The sequence below is a fragment of the Sciurus vulgaris genome (assembly GCF_902686455.1).
Source record: "Sciurus vulgaris genome assembly, chromosome: 5".
Lineage (NCBI taxonomy): Eukaryota > Metazoa > Chordata > Mammalia > Rodentia > Sciuridae > Sciurus > Sciurus vulgaris.
In genome coordinates, this window is record NC_136465.1 from 14,239,741 (window position 1) to 14,257,054 (window position 17,314).

The 17,314-nt window shown below is 55.3% G+C and overlaps 1 protein-coding gene across 4 annotated transcripts in view; it reads left to right on the top strand.

The window, feature by feature from the left end:
* BIN3 (bridging integrator 3) overlaps positions 1-17,044 on the top strand; it is a 40,772-nt gene extending 23,728 nt beyond the window's left edge. The window contains exons 3-9 of one of the 4 annotated variants that reach the window (XM_079142322.1): positions 1,727-1,767; positions 2,148-2,209; positions 7,136-7,272; positions 7,761-7,801; positions 13,280-13,421; positions 13,602-13,736; positions 16,208-17,044. In XM_079142322.1, coding sequence (XP_078998448.1) covers positions 1,727-1,767; positions 2,148-2,209; positions 7,136-7,272; positions 7,761-7,801; positions 13,280-13,421; positions 13,602-13,736; positions 16,208-16,354 — 705 coding nt within the window. In that variant the 3' untranslated portion in view covers positions 16,355-17,044. Of the gene's footprint in view, positions 1-1,726; positions 1,920-2,147; positions 2,210-2,272; positions 4,530-7,135; positions 7,273-7,760; positions 7,802-13,279; positions 13,422-13,601; positions 13,737-16,207 lie in introns of those variants that run through there. The other 3 variants (XM_079142324.1, XM_079142325.1, XM_079142323.1) reach the window with 3 other exon arrangements.
* Positions 17,045-17,314: the final 270 nt, after the last annotated feature.

Consider the following 17,314-nt stretch of genomic DNA (forward strand, 5'->3'; position numbering starts at 1 on the left):
CACTAACCTGGCCGGCCTGGCCCAACCCAACTGATCCCCTGACGGTCCCTGCACATGTGTTTACACTCACATTGTTGACTGGGCTCCAGTGGCCGTTTTGGCAAAGGCATCAAGCATTCAAAGATGTTCAGATCTTTTCTGCTTGGCTCTTTCCCTCAGAAGCCACATACCTTGGAATGTGGCTCCAATGTGTCCCTTTATTCCCTTAGCCATTATCTAAGGGGCTGGGAATTTGGTGCTGTCCCCAGTGGCTCTTTCCCCTGTGGATAGATCTGGGGCCAGTGAGCTACGAACGCAGCCTGCACCTGGCTCCTGGAAGTGGGGAAGCAGAATGTCTTGGACTCCTCATGGGCTGCCGGCTGGCTTTGTGCAGCATTAGGCAGAAGGGTCATGTCCTGCTTCGTCACCCTCACTCAGCTTCCAGTGTAAGACCTCAAGTTTCATCAACCCTGAATGATCCCACCTAGTTGGAAACCTGAGGTCCCTTTCTCTGCAAGTTCAAGCAATCCCCAGCCAGGGAGACCAGGTGTTCTCTGACATCCCACACACATCAGCACGCTCAGGGGATTGCAAAAGAGGACCGGGAGCCAAAGGCTCGGCGCAGGGCTCCTCCCTGAGCAAGCACCTACTCTGTGCTATAGATCTCTGGGAAAGCTCGACCAAGAAATGCTTAGTTACCCCTTTGGAAATAACTGCCTTTGACTTGTAAAGACACATCCTCTGAGGTCGAGCAGGAGCCACGACTCTGTCCTAGGACCCAGCACAGGGCTTCATGCTCAGCCATAGCCAGGGTTTGCCTGGCTGCCATTGCATACGTGCTTTGGGCTGCTTCTCCTTTCTGCTGAAGAGACGGCAGTCCAGGCTGCCTCCCCAGGCTGCTCCCATCGCCCATGGACACTCTGGACACTCACACGCAGCGCCATGGGAGGCCAGCCACATGGCTGTGTGCCCTGTTCATACTGCCTGCTGAAGCCTCAAACCAGCTACTGAAACTGCAGTCCCAGCTCAGCTTTGTGAACCCCTCAAGTTTACCCACCTGACTAACTGAAGTTACCCTTTCACCAGAAAAAAGTGAGGCTCTGAAATGTGAGGAAACACTTTCAAGGCTCCACAGCTAGTGTCGGAGCTCATATCTTATCTGTCTCTGCTCATTCCTCTAAACTGCAGCAGGGCCCCTTCCCTGTTCCCAGAACAAATTTGCCACCTGCCGTCACATACATGGACTTCCTGACCTGCTCCAGACCCAGTTGCAGGCAGGAGGGCCAGTGGGGAAACCAAGACTGAAAGGGACAGCCACCTGCAAAGCCTCCAGGCTGCTATGAGGCACAGCCACTCCTGAACGGCGGGCCTGCCTCTTCCTCCGTACCCTGCTGCCTCCCCGGGTGGGTTTCAGTCACACTCCAGAGCACCTTGACTGCCACCAGAGTTGGAGTGAGGCGAGAGCACCCAGCCTGGCACCTCACTCCAGGGTGGCAGAGCGGAGCCATAATCCGCTGTGACTTGCCTGGCTGGCCCCTCTGGGAGGGGAGGCCTTCTCCCCAAGTCAAACACTTCATTAATTTGGGAACACAGGGGATACTGTGTCGTTGAGGATCTGCTGGAGCTTGCACGAATTGGACTGCGTTGTTTTCTGCAGACGGGGGAGGGTGTGGAGTGTCTCAGGCTGGGAGATTTTTTCCATTGTGTTGTCATTTCTCTGTTGATTGAGTTATCTCTTTCGTTACAGGTGGAGAGAGACTTTGAAAGGGAGTATGGAAAACTCCAGCAGTGAGTGTCAAACCCCAGGATGAGGCGGGTGCTGGGGAAGCGCACGCTCCTCCTGCCAGGTCTCACTCCCCGGCCCCGCCTCATCTCCTCCTGGCCCAGTCAGTGGGCCACGCATCAGCCCTGTCAGCACCTGGAAGCTGAGGCCAGTTCAGGTCACCAGGCTGCCCATTCTCCCCCAGCAGATGGCTGTAGGAGGGTCATTCACTAGTAGCCTTGGGGGGCTTGGCCTCCTGCAGAGCATGTAGGCTGGGGGAAGAGTCCCATGGAGAGGTCCCTCCTCCCTGGAGGGCAGTCTAGAGGACAGGCTTGGGCTTCACTGGGGGGGAGGAGGGCCCTGAGTACCGAGCAGCCTAGCACCCAGGCCTGCCCCTGCCTTGCAGGCTGGAGGAGCAGACAAAGAGGCTGCAGAAGGACATGAAGAAGAGCACCGATGCTGACCTGGGTAGGTCCCCTGCGCGTGCCTGGCGTGGTTGGTGGGGAGGGGGCACCCTCCTCCCTCGGGGATGACTCGTAAGTCACCATATCCAGAGAACACCAAGTAGTGTCCCTGAGAAGTGACCTGAGGTCAGAGCACCACTTCCTACTGCCCTGCTCTAGCAGTGGTGTGAGCACAAGGCTCTCCTGGAATCCAGCTGGGATGGAACCTCAGCCAGCAGAAGCTTGTAGCAGTAGCTTCTCAGCATCTGGGCCACCAGCTCAGGCAGTGCCTTCCCTCCTCACAGAAACAAGAGTTCCCGGCTTTCCTGTGGTGACAGGAACTGAAGCTGTTGTGCATTTAAACAGAGTTGGTTAAAGTATAGAGCCAGAAATACCTCAGGATAAATTTGTCATTATGAAGGGCACTGAAAGGTCTGTGGTGAGTGGGGGCCAGCAGGTGCCAGGAAATGGCCAAGGCCTTGGGGAGGTGTCTTGGCTAAAGAGGTCTTATTTGATGAGGAAAAGCTAGGCCCAGGAACTCCAAGACAAAGGCAGCTCTGAAATCAGGCAGTGTCAGGAGACTGTGTCCACAGGCCATGTCCCCAGGGAGCCAGCAAGCAGCTGGAGCAATGGAGAGCTTCTCCCTTACTGTCCCACCCCAAAACACCCTGCACTTGACTAACAGTCCACCACTAACTTCAGCACTGCCCAGTCACTTTGGACCACGGCCTAACTCATTGTGCCTCAGTTCCCTGGTCCAGCAAACACAGGTGCTACAGGTCCTGACCTCTCTGGCTGATGTGGCAATGAATCCATTGGTTAGTGAAAAGCACTGAGAGCAGCACTAGCATGTGGTGGCCTCTCGGGAAGAGTCAGCAGCAGTGTCAACGGCAGTAACAGCAAGACTCCCTGACTGGGTGGACCTTGGTGGGTCCTTCTCCAGGTTCTAGAGGCAGGGTGGAAAGTATATATCACTTTAGAACAGGATCTGAGAAAGACTTAAGTTAGACCCACGTTCGCCACCTTCTCTCACTTGATAAACGCTGGTTGAGAAACTGCTTGTGCCAGACATGTGCCCTAGAGCTAGGAATTCAATAGGAACTTCCCTTCAAGGACAGAAGACACAAGAAGTCAATGCATACATGTCGTAATGTCGTTCAACAGTGAGTAGTACGAGGAAGAATAAGGGACTGGAGAGCGATGGGTGCTCAGGGGAGGCCTCCCTGAGGAGGCATCCCTCACACACAGCACTGAAGAGGCAAGGGAATCTCCATGCAGGAATAACAGGAAAGAGTGCTTGCTGGCAGAGGCCAGCAAGTGCCAAGGCCCTGAGCAGGGAGCAGGCTTTGCTCAGAGGTTGCGTGCACTGACCCAGATGCTCTAGAGAGGTTGTGGTGGAATTTGGCCATACCACCCATAATAATGCTCTGTGATGGCTGCGAAGCTCTGGGACAGTTCTCCTAGAAATTTCACCTACATTTTCTCTTCTAAACATGACATTGGTGGGGAATGTGAGATGTCCATTTTAGGGAATAAACAATTTAGTTCAGTCCCTTGTCTCAGGACAGAAAAGCCTACCCCTTTCTTGCTTGCCCCTCTGTCACCATCTCACTTTTTCCTGTGCCCCCTCTTAGCTAGAAATGGCAGAGTCCTCACTAGAACCCTGGCTCATCTCAGAATTGGCATGGCCCCCTCATGAGCCAAGACCAAATGGGGCAGCATCAGGGTCTCCAGCATCCAGAAGGCACAGGGTGCTGGGCAGCTGACGGTGGCATTGGGAGACCACCTGGTCCTACTTGGTGTTCAGTGGAAGGTCCCTAATATGGGCAACAATTTGGATTTTTCTCCCATTTTCTTCCCAGATATTAAGACCACAGCCATTTACTTATGTAAACATATATCTTTTCTGTAAAGGGCACTTTGAAAAGCTGATCAGAAGGAAATATGCCTTCCTTGGGAGCCACCAGCACAGCTGTGCCGAGGGCCAGCCCCTTTGGTCAGGCCCCAGAGGCTCACGCCATTGCCAGTCCTGATGATGTGGGCTGGTCTGAACATGGCCTGCTCCTCCTGCTGTTCCCTCATGTCTCCAAGCCCAGGGCTGGACTTGGGGTGTACCTGTTCTGTGTGTTCTGGGTCTGCATTACTTGGATGGCATTTGCCTTTATTGGTCGGCACTGCCTTCCAGCAGGGGAGGCACTGTGACCTGTCGCTTCCTCCCCTTCCTCCTCAGCCGCACTGTCAGCACTAGTGCAGTGAAGGCTTGTTTTCATAATGGTTGCTCTGGAACCAAATAGAACATCAGGGATCCATGAAAACGAGTCTGGCTATGGAGAGCTTAGGATTAGGTAGGTGGCTCCTAGAGCTGAGGGCCACTGGCCCCTGAGTGGGCAGCAGAGTGTGGGCAGAGGAGGCTCCTCCTCACTGGGCACTGGGCACACGGCTGCAGCCTCACAGCCACAGCAAGAGTCTCCCGTGTTGGGGCAGCAGGATCATTGGTGGGCTCAGGCCCCCCCCCAGATCTGATTCATCCGGTCTGAGTGAGGCCCAGAGATGTATCTCTGACACATGTCCAGGTGACACTGGTGCAGCCAGACCAGGGACACACTGAAAGAGCCAGTGACCCTGACACTTGAGAGGAACTGAATTACACCTTGCCTGACTTCAGAATCTCCTGAGCTCCCCAGACAGGATCTAAAATCCCCAGCTATTGTTCTAAAAACGATGTTCTTTCTTTCAGAACAGTTGAAAGACTTTCTGAGTGATCAGTCTCTGAGGGATCTTTGGATCCTACATTCCAGAAGACCCAAGGGGACCCAAGACTCTCTTTCTCTAAGGTCCAAAGCCCACCAGCCCCTGAGGCTGTGCTGGTTGCCATGCCCCACCAGACCTAGGCAGAGGCAGAAAGGAATGTGAGCAGGGGCTGGGGACCAGGACGTGCTTGACTTGAGCGCTGGGCTGTGTGCCTGGGGGACTCAAGACCCAGTTCTCCTGAGCCTGGGGCTTGGAGATGCCGTTCATTGACTGCCCATAGGACCAGAGGTGTGGGCACTGGGGAAGAGGAAGCATGGGGAAAGTGTCCCCTCCCCCAGCTTTTGGACTTTTTTTTTTTTTAATCAAATATGAAAAAAAAAAATTTAGTAGAAGTTATTTTTCAGAAAATTTCCAGTTTTATCCAGGTTTTTATTATCTTTTAATTATGCCATATGTGATCATTTCATAATCAAATCAAGTTATGCATAATGTTTGTTCCTAAACCTACAAAGTCACTTCACAGATTTTAAAGTGTTTCTTCCTCCGTTGTTTCAACATTTCTGGAGAGTTTACATTTCCAGTCTTCTCTCCCATTTGGCCCTTTTGCGAGGTGATTGCAGCCCTCTCCCAGATCCCAGAGGAAACTAGGTGGTGCTCAGGATGCCTTGTGGAGGGGCTGGGCCAGGCAGGCCCCTCTTACTCAGAACTCGGGTTCTTCCTAACCCACAGTGGAGAAGCAGACCCTTCCTCAGGGGCAGCACTAGGCTCAGGGTTCCTGGCTCCTGAGGGGCAGAAGGGAAGGTCAGAGACAATCAGCTGGGAGATGGACTTCATTAATGCTAAGACATTGTTCACATGTAACAGCTCCGAAATCTAAGTGCCATAACACTTGATGGTGTATTCTGGTTCAATTGGCAGCATTTTCTTTCTTTCTTAGTAGTTTATATAGTGATGGTATGTCTTACAACTGGTAATGTCTTGGGCTGGGGGTATAGCCAGTGATAGATGCTTGCCTAGCGTGCACAAGGCCTTGGGTTGGATTCCTGGCACCACACACAAAAAAATTGAATGTCAAATTCAGTGACATACAAGTAGTAAGAAAACCAGGTTGGTGGCACAAGTCTGTAATCCCAGCAACTTGGGAGGCTGAGGCAGAGGATCACAAGATGGAGGCCAGACTCAAGAACTTGGCAAGCCCCCAAGCAACTTAGCAAGACCTGTCTCAAAATTTAAAAAAGGGCTGGGAGTTGGCTCAGTGGTTAAGCACCCCTGGATTCATCCCTGATACAAAAAAGAAAGAGAAAAAAAAGAAATGGGAAGAAGGGAAGGGAGGGAGGGAAAGAGGGAGGAAGGAAGGAAGAAAAAGATAAAAGAAAATGCATTCAAAATCTTGTCTCCTCCCCTGAGGAGGCCAGATGCACTCTGGAACTGGTATGGACAGGCACCTTCCAGTCCATCTTCCTGCCTCTTGAGAATTTTGTTTGCAAATATTTGAGACCTGAAAACAACTATGGGACCAAGAACCTTAGCAACCAAAGGTCTCTGAACTGCCCATACAGTCCATGAAGCCTGAACTATTTCCCCTTTGTCCCTTTACAGTACAGCTGTGCTGAACTAGGTGTAAACTGAAATGCTTTTACTTGTGTACATAAGGGAGCCTCCCAGACACACCACCTGGAGAGGTTTATGAAATACATATTCTCAGGTCCCCAGTTTGTTGAATTAGAACTCTGGAGCCAGAGATATGTATTTTACATCTTCCTACCCAGATAATCTAGTAGTACCAACTATAACCTAGAGTTCAGAAAATGAAGTCATTGTAAACCATAAAGCTCTGTGAAAGTACTCCGTGATGTGGCGTTAGATAGTCAGGAATAAGCACTCAACGCTGAGTGGTGCACGCTATAATCCCAGCTACTGGGGAGACTGAGGCAGAAGGATCACAAGTTTGAAAGCATACTTGGTAACTTAGCCAGACCCTGTCTCAAAGTAGCTCAGTGGTAGAGCACTTGCCTCGCATGCCCAAGGCCCTGGGTTCAACCCCCAGTGCCACATGGCTCTGTGGTGCCTTGTAGCTTTAATGGCTGTGGCATGGGTAGAGTCCCTGGGTTGCAAGCCCCTGGGCCATGGGAAGGCAGGAAGCGCTGAGGAGACCTTAACCTGCTCCTTCAAAGGTTCACCTCTCTTTGACTTCTTATAGCCATGTCGAAATCTGCCATGAAGATATCCCTGGACTTACTCTCCAATCCCCTCTGTGAGCAAGACCAAGACTTTTTGAACATGGTGACAGCCTTGGACACAGCCATGAAGCGGATGGATGCCTTCAACCAAGAAAAGGTGACTAGGTCTTTGTCTCTGGCGGTCAAGCACTAGCACTTCCTCCCTGCCCGCTCCCCCTGGGCCCTCAGTCTCTGAGGCCTGTGTGCTGCAGGCCTGCACCCACCTCTCCCAGATTGGGCTGCACCCTCTTCCCATGGCTCCTGTGAGGTGCACCCCTCACCATGAGGCTATGAGGTCTGCTCACCCAGGGCCCTTGAAGCTCTCTTGAGGCCCCACCCAGGCCTCCACACTGAGCAATGCTTGAGCCTTGGCAACAGCACTAACAGGATGAACTTGACCTGGGCCTTTGGGCCTCCTGGTTGACCTCTCTGCCTCTTCTAGCTACAGAGTTTGAGGGAGCCATCTTGCCTCTCCTTCCATATTCCCTTCCTGCCCTTGCTTTTGAGGGCATGACTGACCTCTGCCTTCCAAGAAACTTGCAGCCTCCCCTTTTAGGAAGAGTCTAACTCCCCCAGTTTGATGCCATCGGGTTTTTCTTTTGACAGGTGAACCAAATCCAAAAGACGGTGATTGAACCCTTGAAAAAGTGAGTAAGGTCATCTGGGGACACAGGCCTCAAGGCACTTAAGAGAAAGGCAGGTCAGCTGGCCACTTTGAGACTGAGAAGCCTATCTAGTAGCCTGTACCCAGTGCCCTACACAGACAGACAGGCTCGAAGGGGCTACCACCACGTGCTCTGTGTCTCCCCGGGTGCAGACTGCCCACAGCTCCAGAGCATGCCAGTGCCAGACATGCTCCGAGTCAGCGGGGAATTGCTGGTCCCCCCATGGCGCCGGACGCTGCTCCGGTGGTCGATTGGTCATTGGGCCCTTTTCCCCTTTGCTCCTGGTTGGGACCCATGGGGCCAGGGCTGGCTGGATTCAGCCAACAGAGATCCTGGCCAGCCCTCAGCGGACATGAGCAAGGCCTTTCATCTCAGCCCGGGTGGGAGTGCAGCTGCCTGCAGCCCTCGCTTTGGAAACGTGGGGGTGGCTGCACATGGGGAAGGGCGCAGCAGCGGAGTCCTGCCTGGGAAGGTCCCCTTGCTCGTGACCTGTGAGGACCAGGAATTCTTTTACGAGACTCATCTTTGTCTGGCAGGCCCTGGTCAGTGATCAGAGAGGCCTGTTCCCTGGGCCCCCGGGGCGGGGCGTGCCGAAGCCTTGAAGCTCCGAGTCCTTCCTCTCCTGGCCTCTCCCACTCGGCTTTGACCTAGAAAGGCCTGCACTCCAGCCCAGCAGCTGCACTTTATTACCTCGTCTGTGGTGGTCCCTGGCAGCCGCTTTGCCAGGCCCTGGGTAATGAGGCCCTGCCTAATTATCATTAGGCCTGGATCAGGGCCCAGAGGAAGATGAAGAGAGCAGTTTTTGATCCTCCAGCCCCTGGTGTTGGGGGGTGTTGAGCTGTTCCTTCCCTGTTCAGGTCCAAGGGGTGGGGTTAGGAAAAATACCTCCAGCCCCTTAAGCACTCCTTCCTAAGCCAGGCCTGCTGTGGGAAGGTAGGCTGAGTGAGTGGTGCATGAAGGGATTTCCCCTCCTGCCTCTTTTTCTGCCACCCAACCTCCCCAGAGTGGGCTCACCACCTGCTGCCTCCCAGTCACACTCGCCCCCTGTCTTGGGGTCACATGGGGAGCCGGGTGTAGGGCAAGCCTGAATCCTTGTGGCTCTGGGCCTGGTCTACAGGCCAGAGGTTCAGAGCTGGGTGAAAGGAGCACAGAGCAGACCCTGCCCACAGAGGACTCCCCCGTGCGGAGAGCTGCAGGGGTCCCAAAGGTAGCCACAGGCACCCAGGCCCCGCACAGCCAGGCAGGGGCACCAGTTCAGAGAGCTGGGGGGTTGACTCCTGTTTCGATTTCACAACCAACGAGGCGGCCTTGAAATCAGATCCTGCAGCCAAACAGAGAGAAACCCCGGCTGCTTCCCACCACACACACAGCCCACCACCTGCCAGGAAGGTGGGGGCGTGGCAGAGGGGGCAGCCACCGGCTCCGCAGCGGATCCTCTGACCCGGGCATGAGCCCTCCGGCCTGCCTGGCTGCCCAGGCTGGCTGCTCCCTGCAGCCCGCAGCCGACATGCGATCTTCCCCAACCGCAGAAACCACTGCAGCCTGCTGCCTCCGCCCCACTCGCTTCCTCTGCCAGGAGAAGCTCCCAGGGACCCCAGCACCGGAAACAGGAAACTGCAGCTTTCCTGTCCTCTGATGAAGATCATGGCCACATGGCCACCCTGCCGCCCCCAGCCTGCCCCCCAGGGGGCTCAGCCTCTAATCCCTGGTCCTGGCCCGTTCACATGTCGGACGGGGATGCTTTCAATTTCCCTTTCCTGGTGGGTGGAAGATCCCGGCTGCGTGGGCACAGATGAGGAATGGCAGGCATTCCCCACCAGGCCGGCTGCTCCCAGCCCACCTCCCAGCCGGCCTCCTTCCCTCCCCGCTCTCCCTTCACCCCACGCTTCGCCTCCCCACCTCCCCAGAGAGCAAGCTTGGCGAAGAGGCTTAGGCAAGGCAAGAGGAGGACAGACCAGGGGTCGAACTTCAGAGAGGTGGGCCCAGCCAGTTGTCCCTTCTTCCAGGATAAATGTGAATCAGACCTGAGGCACTCTGGAGCCTCCGGAAGGCAAGCCCAGGTGTACTGACTGCCACCCGGAGTGGGAAGGTGTGCCACCCACTGCCACCAGCCTGAGCTGGGTCCTCTGGAAAGAGCTGCACTGGTCCTCAGGGTAGTAGAGGCTGCTGAGGAGCCGAGAGGCAGGGCTGAGTGGCAGGGGAGGTGTGACTTGAGTGGGGTTTGGGAGCACAGTGTGCCCTGGGGCCTGGTCCAGGGACTCCTGTCCCCCATCTCTTACCACCAATGACCAAGGACAGCAGGGACTGAGCAGAGACTTCTTGGCCTTATTTCTTTAGGGCAAACCAGTCAGGCGTAGGCTTGCAGCGTGCTGCAGTCGAGGAGCTGTCCTTACGGGGGTAGCCGCGGGTGCCTCTTCAGGTCCAGGGGCATGCCACGGAGGGGCCTGGACGCAGGGGACCGCCTTTTGGTGTCTTCACCCTCCCTGCTGGCACCGAGATCTCTCCTGAAGGTGGAGGGAACCATCCACCTGTGGGGGGATTGGGGTCCACCGTAAGAAAGTCGCGCAGTGCTGCGGTACTCGCTGCCCGCCGCGTGGGCTGGCAGTCTGCCGTGGCTGAAATGTAGGAAATGGGAAGCTGGGGCTTCAGTGAGCAGGAACAGGGGCCCTCCTCTTTTCTCAGTCACCTCAGGTAGGCTGTGATATCTGTCCTTTGCCCCAGGCAATCCCAACCCCAAGTCCAAAGCCACCCAGGTGGTCATTTGTTAGCAGTCCATCAGTAGCAGCCTGAGCCTGCATGGCCTCTCAGTTTAAGGGGTGCTGCTGTGGGAGATGGAAGCTCTTGTGGGGGACATCTGGTGACCCGCCAGTCAGGCTCCCATGGCAGCCACCTCACCTGCAGGGCACAGGTATATTGATTCCAGAGGCTGAGGAAGAGCCATATTTGATTAACCTGTAGGCATCATAACCTCCCTGACACTACTGTCCCCGAGGCTGTGTCCCCTGGTCCCTGCCCACCTTGCCCTCCCAGCTCTGCACTTGCCCTGAGCTTCTGCGGCTGTGTTCTTCAGAGGCCGACTGGGTCCCTCCACTGAGCACTGCTGCTGGAGCTGATTGTGGCCCTGGAGATGACAGCTGTGGAAAGGGGCGGGGACAGTGCACTAAGGTACAGGTGCTGCTTAGGTCAGCAGCTGTCCAGGACCCCTGACCAACTTGCATGACGCCAAGCCATCTTGTGCCTCACGCACATTGCTTCCTTTCTCACATTGCCCTTTCCAGAGTGATGAGCTCTGGGTGGTGGGGTTGTGGTCGGTGAGAAAATCTCCACCCGCTGCCTGCTGCCTTCCTTCTTGCCCTGGGCCTGTTCCACAGCCACCCAGCACCTCCCAGGTACTGGGGCCACCAAAGAAAAAGAGGATCAGACAGCTACTGAGAGCCCCTTTCCCCTTGGGGTAAAGGAGGGAACAGCACAGTAACTTCCCAGGCCAACTACACCTGCTCCCTTGGGCCACACGCCCTGCTCAGCTGCCCAGGAAGGGAGAGGGGCCCCTTGGCAGCTGCAACTCCACTGTGCAGCTGCCTCAGGCAACACAAGGAGACCAGCTCCTCCCAATGGTGTCGTGCCTTCAGACGCACTCTGTGGGACACCGTGAGTCCTGGTGGAGAGGGTCCCCATATCTGCAGTCTACACAGCATTGGATAGGCCAGCCTCCTCTGCCTGACAAGTCAGTCAGTCATATATTGCCCTGCCAGCCTGTCGATATCTGGCCATGCACCCGAGGGGCCTGCTGACTCGGGTCACTCCGGGTAAAGAAGCAGAGTTTGTGAGCAGGACCAGAAGAGTCAGCTCCTCCTGGTGGAGCCCAGAGAGGATGAAAGAGCAGGGCAGAAAGAAGTCAGGGGCTTGATTCCCGTGCATATGGGCTTGTGGCTGAGGAGTCAGAGAAATTCTGGTGGTCTGTCTGCTCTTCAGCATTTTCAGTTAGGAAGTAAGTCTGCCCTGACGGACACTAAATTAGAGGAACTGGTTTTAGGATTGCCTGTGAGGATAAGCCATAATGCACTCACTCTGTCTCCAGCTTAGTTGGAGGCATTTAAAGCCTGACCAAGTTTGTATTCTCCATTCTTATTATTTTTCCCTTATGTACTTTTGATTTGTTGAGGCTTTTAAATATCAAACTCAAACATGTTCCTTTGAGAGGCAAATTTGGAAAATGGTGCTTTACTGTGGTGTCTCAGCTCTGCGTGTGTGAAAGGCTGACCTCAGCCTGTTTGGGGTCCCAGCCCCTAACTTCTTCCTGCCCTGTTTCACCTTCCCTGGGTTCCCTCGGGGGAGCCAGTTCTTCTGGTCCTAAGTCACCACCACTTCTGCTCCACCCTGAGTGAGCGGAGTGATCAGGTCTCTCCGGTGCATGGCCAGAACTGGACAGGCTGGCGGGGCTCCGGCCGGCATGGTCCGTGCCTTGTGTGAAGGACTGGACCATCCAGCAGCAGTGGGACCATCCACTGCACTCAGGGCTTCGCCTTTGAGGACTGCCCTGTGTCCCTCCACTTCTAGAAAAGCCTCCTGCAGGGATGCCTCTTATTCAGGGAGAACGCAGCACTCCTGCCTGGGCTCGCGAGACGCAGCCCGCCCCGTCTTGGATACTGTGGGCCTTCATGATTAAAGATGGTGGCACTAGTCTTGATGGTTATGCCCACAGGGGCCCAGATACTGAAGCATTAGAGATACTGCTGCTGTTTCTGAACAGCCCACTCCTGTGGGTGGGTCCCATTTTGGTCATTTAGTCATGGGGCCGGAGGAGGCCCTTGAGTCGTGAAGTTCCGGTTGGTTGGTCTGCCCTTTCGGTGGTAGGGACCACAGCTTTTCTGCTTTTCCTGTGGTGCTGAGGAGCCTTGAAGGAGTAGCTTTCAGTTTCAGTTCTGTGACCCACAGTGACACCATGAGGTGATGAGAAGGCTACCAGACAGAACTCGGTCACTTGAGTTCTCTCGTAGACCCTCTCAGCTGATTGTACCCTGTGCAAGTCATGTGCCATCTCCCAGCCTTGGGTTCTCCCAATTTTTAACATGAAGCTGTCTGACAAATGACTTGAGGAGTGTCCCAGCCCTGCCATCCTCTGGTGCAGGTCCTGGGGTGTGGGGAGGCTGCTTATGGGTGGGGAGGGAGGCAGCAGGAGAACGTTTGGTGTCATTCATTCTTGACCCCCCTTTATGTGCTCAGGTCCAGTGGAGTGGTCCTAAAGGTTCATGTGCCCTTGACCTTCCTCCTTGACTTTGTTCTGTCAATAACACTGACTCCAGGACACCAGGCACTGGTCTATAGGGCTCCTGGTGAAATCCCAAGATGTGGAGTAGGGTCTGCACTTAGTAGGTGCTCCACACATACTTGTGAATGACTGATGAGCTGCCAGGCTACCGTCCTAGAATGGGCCTGTGTCCAACCAGACTGTGCCGGCAGGTTTGGCAGTGTCTTCCCGAGCCTCAACATGGCAGTGAAGCGGCGGGAACAGGCCTTGCAGGACTACCGAAGACTGCAGGCCAAGGTGGAGAAGTACGAGGAGAAGGAGAAGACGGGACCGGTGCTGGCCAAGCTACACCAGGTGTCAGAGGGAAGGGGTGGGCGAGGTGGTGGCGAAGAAGGGACAGGGTGGCTGGAGGTGTTACTGTGGCAAGTTCCTCCCTTCACCTGGGGACCAGGGCACAGCTATTCCCCCTCTCTCCCAGACACCTGCATCCTATACCAACAGTGAGACTCTTGACACCAAGGTCCCCTTCCTCAGGCCCGAGAAGAGCTGCGGCCGGTGCGGGAAGACTTCGAGGCCAAGAACAAGCAGCTCCTGGATGAGATGCCGCGGTTCTATGGCAGCCGACTGGACTACTTCCAGCCAAGCTTTGAGTCCCTGATCCGAGCACAGGTGAGGCCACGCCACTCACACACCCAAAGGTGACCAAATGCTCTTCCCTTGGGAGATAATCAAGGGCTTCATAGAAGGCTTCAGGCCACCCCATCCCACACACGGGGAGGGAGGCTTGGTCATTGTCTGCACAGACAGCTGGGCCCTGTGCCCCAGGCACTGCAGGAGGCTGTTCAGTGGTGGGACACAGGGATCTGGCACTTAGGACTCGGACTGTGCTGGGATGTCTGCCTGGCTTCCTCTGCTGCTCTGGGGCTGATCCCAGCCCTCGCATGGATGCGGTTCCTTGCTGAATAGCCGTCCTTCCCCTGGGCTCTTCCCTCATGTTTGCTATAAGCAGCAAGAAACAGACCGCATCTTTAGCCTCTAGTTTGGGCAGTTTCTTTGCCTGTGGGTTCCAGATGGAGAGGGATCCAGAGGCCCATAGGGTGAAGGTCTCTGAGGACCCAGCAGGAAACTTTGAGCTTACCATGGAGGGAAAGCCATACCTCATGGTGCACCCCCTAGTGGAAGGGCAGGTAGGGCACAGACAACTGTGCATTTGGGCCAGGCACCATTTTAGCACCCTGGTCAGAGCCCTACTGCTCAGGGGTATAAGGACAAAGTAGGACGGTGTGTGTCCCCTGGCCTCCCCACCCGTTAGTCTTCACGCCGTTAGCTAGAATTCTTTACACTGGCAAAATGGGAAAGGTTAGGGTACCAGAGCCAAGAGCAGGCTCTTCCACACGGTCCCCAGCTAATCACAGATGCTCAGTGTCAGCATCAGGACCCCAACACACCTTCCCGTCTTTCCCTACCGGGTCACTAGACTTTAGGCTTCCAGTCCCGTCTACCATGACCTGCCTGCTTCTGTTCTTGCCTGGGCATATGGCGCCCTCCAGTGGACATCATCATTCCTTATAGATTTCCCCTGGAAAAGCCTGACTCCACCTCTCCACCTGCATCTTTGGAGAAGGTCCAAAGCCCTGGGACTAGGCACTTGGCATCAGGAAGGCTGAGCAGGATTTACACTGCAGCTGGGACTTCCTAATGACCCAAGTCTTTGGTCCTATGCCGTCTCTTGGGGGCAGTGAGACTCTGCCACCAGCAGGAGGCAGCAAGGGCTTCCTTCCTGCAACAGTTCCCTCTGCCATCCTTTCCTTTACCACCACCTCACTTCAGCCTCCAGCAACCTGTGTGCTACCCTACACCTGCCCTTCTTAGCTCCCACGAGGAAGCTGCAGGATGCCCAGGCTGGAGCCATTTTGGGGGCTAGGGATGACCTATAGCCAAAGCAGTGGGGTAACCATGGCTGTTTACTGCCACCCCAGTGCCAGCCTCCCCCTCACATGACTGCTGTTGCCATTAGTCACTGGAGAAGTGAGCATTCCTGGTGACTCACCAGGCAGTGCAGCCTGGGCAAGAAGTTGGCCACCCCTGCCCTCACCCAGTGATTGCCTGTGTCCCCAGTTTCTCAGGCGATAGCAATAGGTTGGGACTGACCTCATTTAGCTCCCCTGGTCCCAGAGGAAGCCAGCTAGAATGTCAAAAGAGACTTGCTAGGACCCAGCTCAGCCCTGGCCCTGCTGCACAGCGCACCTTCCCAGCTTAGCATCTCCAAGTTTCTAGAGCACTCCTGGCAGAGGCAGCCGAGCTGGGGTGTTGGAGGAGTGTGGAACACAAAAGCACATGCTTTTCATTTGATCAGGAGGTGGTTAGTTTCTGGGTAAAAATGGTTTCTGCCCTTCTGTGTGGAGAAACCCCTGGTCCTCAGCCATCTGGGGGGAGTTCCTGAGGGGCCTCCCCAACCCTAGCCTCTCATCCCTGTATCCCCCCACCCTATTGATGGTACCTACCCAGAAGGACCTGTGGACATAAGCCCAGGCTCAGCCACTTCCCTTGGTATGCAGTTTAGGCCAAGAACAAAGGTGGGGCAGGAGTGGAAGGCTGGAAGGATGTCCCCCCTCACCCTTACTTCCAGAGCTGACTCTCAAGGCCCTGGGAGCCACCACCTGCCATGTCCTCTCTTTCCCATCGAGGCATGGGGCCCACCAATCAGCTTGCCTGTCTCTGGGCCTGGCTTTGGCCATATGTTGTTCTCTAGCCACCCGCAAGTACACAGATGCTCCTGCCCACACCAGCTGTCGGAAGGAACCAGGGTCCAAGGGCATCACCTCCACCACCAGCCCTGCAGGGCCTTGTTGCCTCTCTGCAACCCTGTGGTCTTGGTTGGATCTTTCTCTGCAGTGGACATTCCCAGAAGGCCTCAGGTCGTGGCTCAGCCCTTTCTGCACCACAGTTCAGGGAAATGGGTGAGGGCCAGGGAGGCAATGGAGGAGCAAGTAGAAACACCCTCCTTCGGCCAGCCACCAGCAGCCCAAAGGACAGGACCCTGGCTAGGGTTGTGCTCCTGGGCTACTGGCAGGTGTTGTGCTTGGGCACTGGATGCCAAGGAGCCCAGCCCTTGCCAACAACTCTTGCCTTGTGCCCAGGTCGTGTACTACTCAGAAATGCATAAGATCTTTGGTGACCTCACGCAGCAGCTGGACCAGCCAGGTCACTCGGACGAGCAGCGGGAGCGAGAGAACGAGGCCAAACTGAGCGAGCTCCGCGCCCTCTCCATTGTGGCTGATGACTGAGCTCCTATCCTGCAGGCCTCTGGGACACAGGCAACCTGTCAAGTCTTTGCTCTTAGCAGGCATGGCTCATGCTCCTCCCCCCTCTGGCTGCCATGTGGGGGACAGAGGTGGCTCTTGCTCCACCTTGTCATTCCTTTGACCCGAGTATCTTCATTCTCTTCAGCCTGTCACCAGGAGCCCCAAACAGGCTGCTCTGTCCCCAGACAGGTAAGCAGTGTAGAAAAACCCCAGGGGCTTTTTTATTTCCTGAAGAACCGTCCAGAGTATAACCTTGGCCTCAGGCCAGAGCAACAGCGCCCTGGAAGAGTCTGGGTTTTGCCATTACAGTTGAGGACCTTAGTCCCACTTGCGCAGCCAGGATCGCATCTACCTCGAGGACACGTCCTGGCCCCTCGTTGCTTGCTCTTCACACCAAAGATGTTCTGGACAAGGTGCAGGCACAGTCCTGGGGAACAGAGCTATGCTCCTCCAGCCCAGCAGACCCCTCACCCCAGCATGACAAAAGCAGGTTCAGTGCAGGGACAAGCCCTAGGTCTTCTGCATTCCCTGGGTAACCGGGACTCAATGTAACTGTCCCAACATGCAGCATGTGACACATCAACCCACAGGCCTCAAAGCAAGAGCAGTGGGTTTGTGTCTCACCTGGATATTTGGAATTTTATTTTTTCAAGTAAAGTTTCCAACAAAGCATCCATCTAGTATTGTACTGACTTGTGGAGAGAAAGGGCACCCCCGTACAGCTGTCCCAGGTCCTGCCCACTTGGCAGAGGCCTCTGATGCCAGCAGGCGGCAGCCCAGGGCACAAAGGTTCAGGCTTCCCGTAGCTTGCCCATCTTCTGGAGAGAACTGCCAGGGTGCAGACACTGGGTCAGGGCCAGAAGGCTGGGAGGGGCACCAGGCAGCTCAGAAAAAGAGCAGGGAGAGCTACAAGGACACACTTGGTTTGTTTTTGACTTTGGT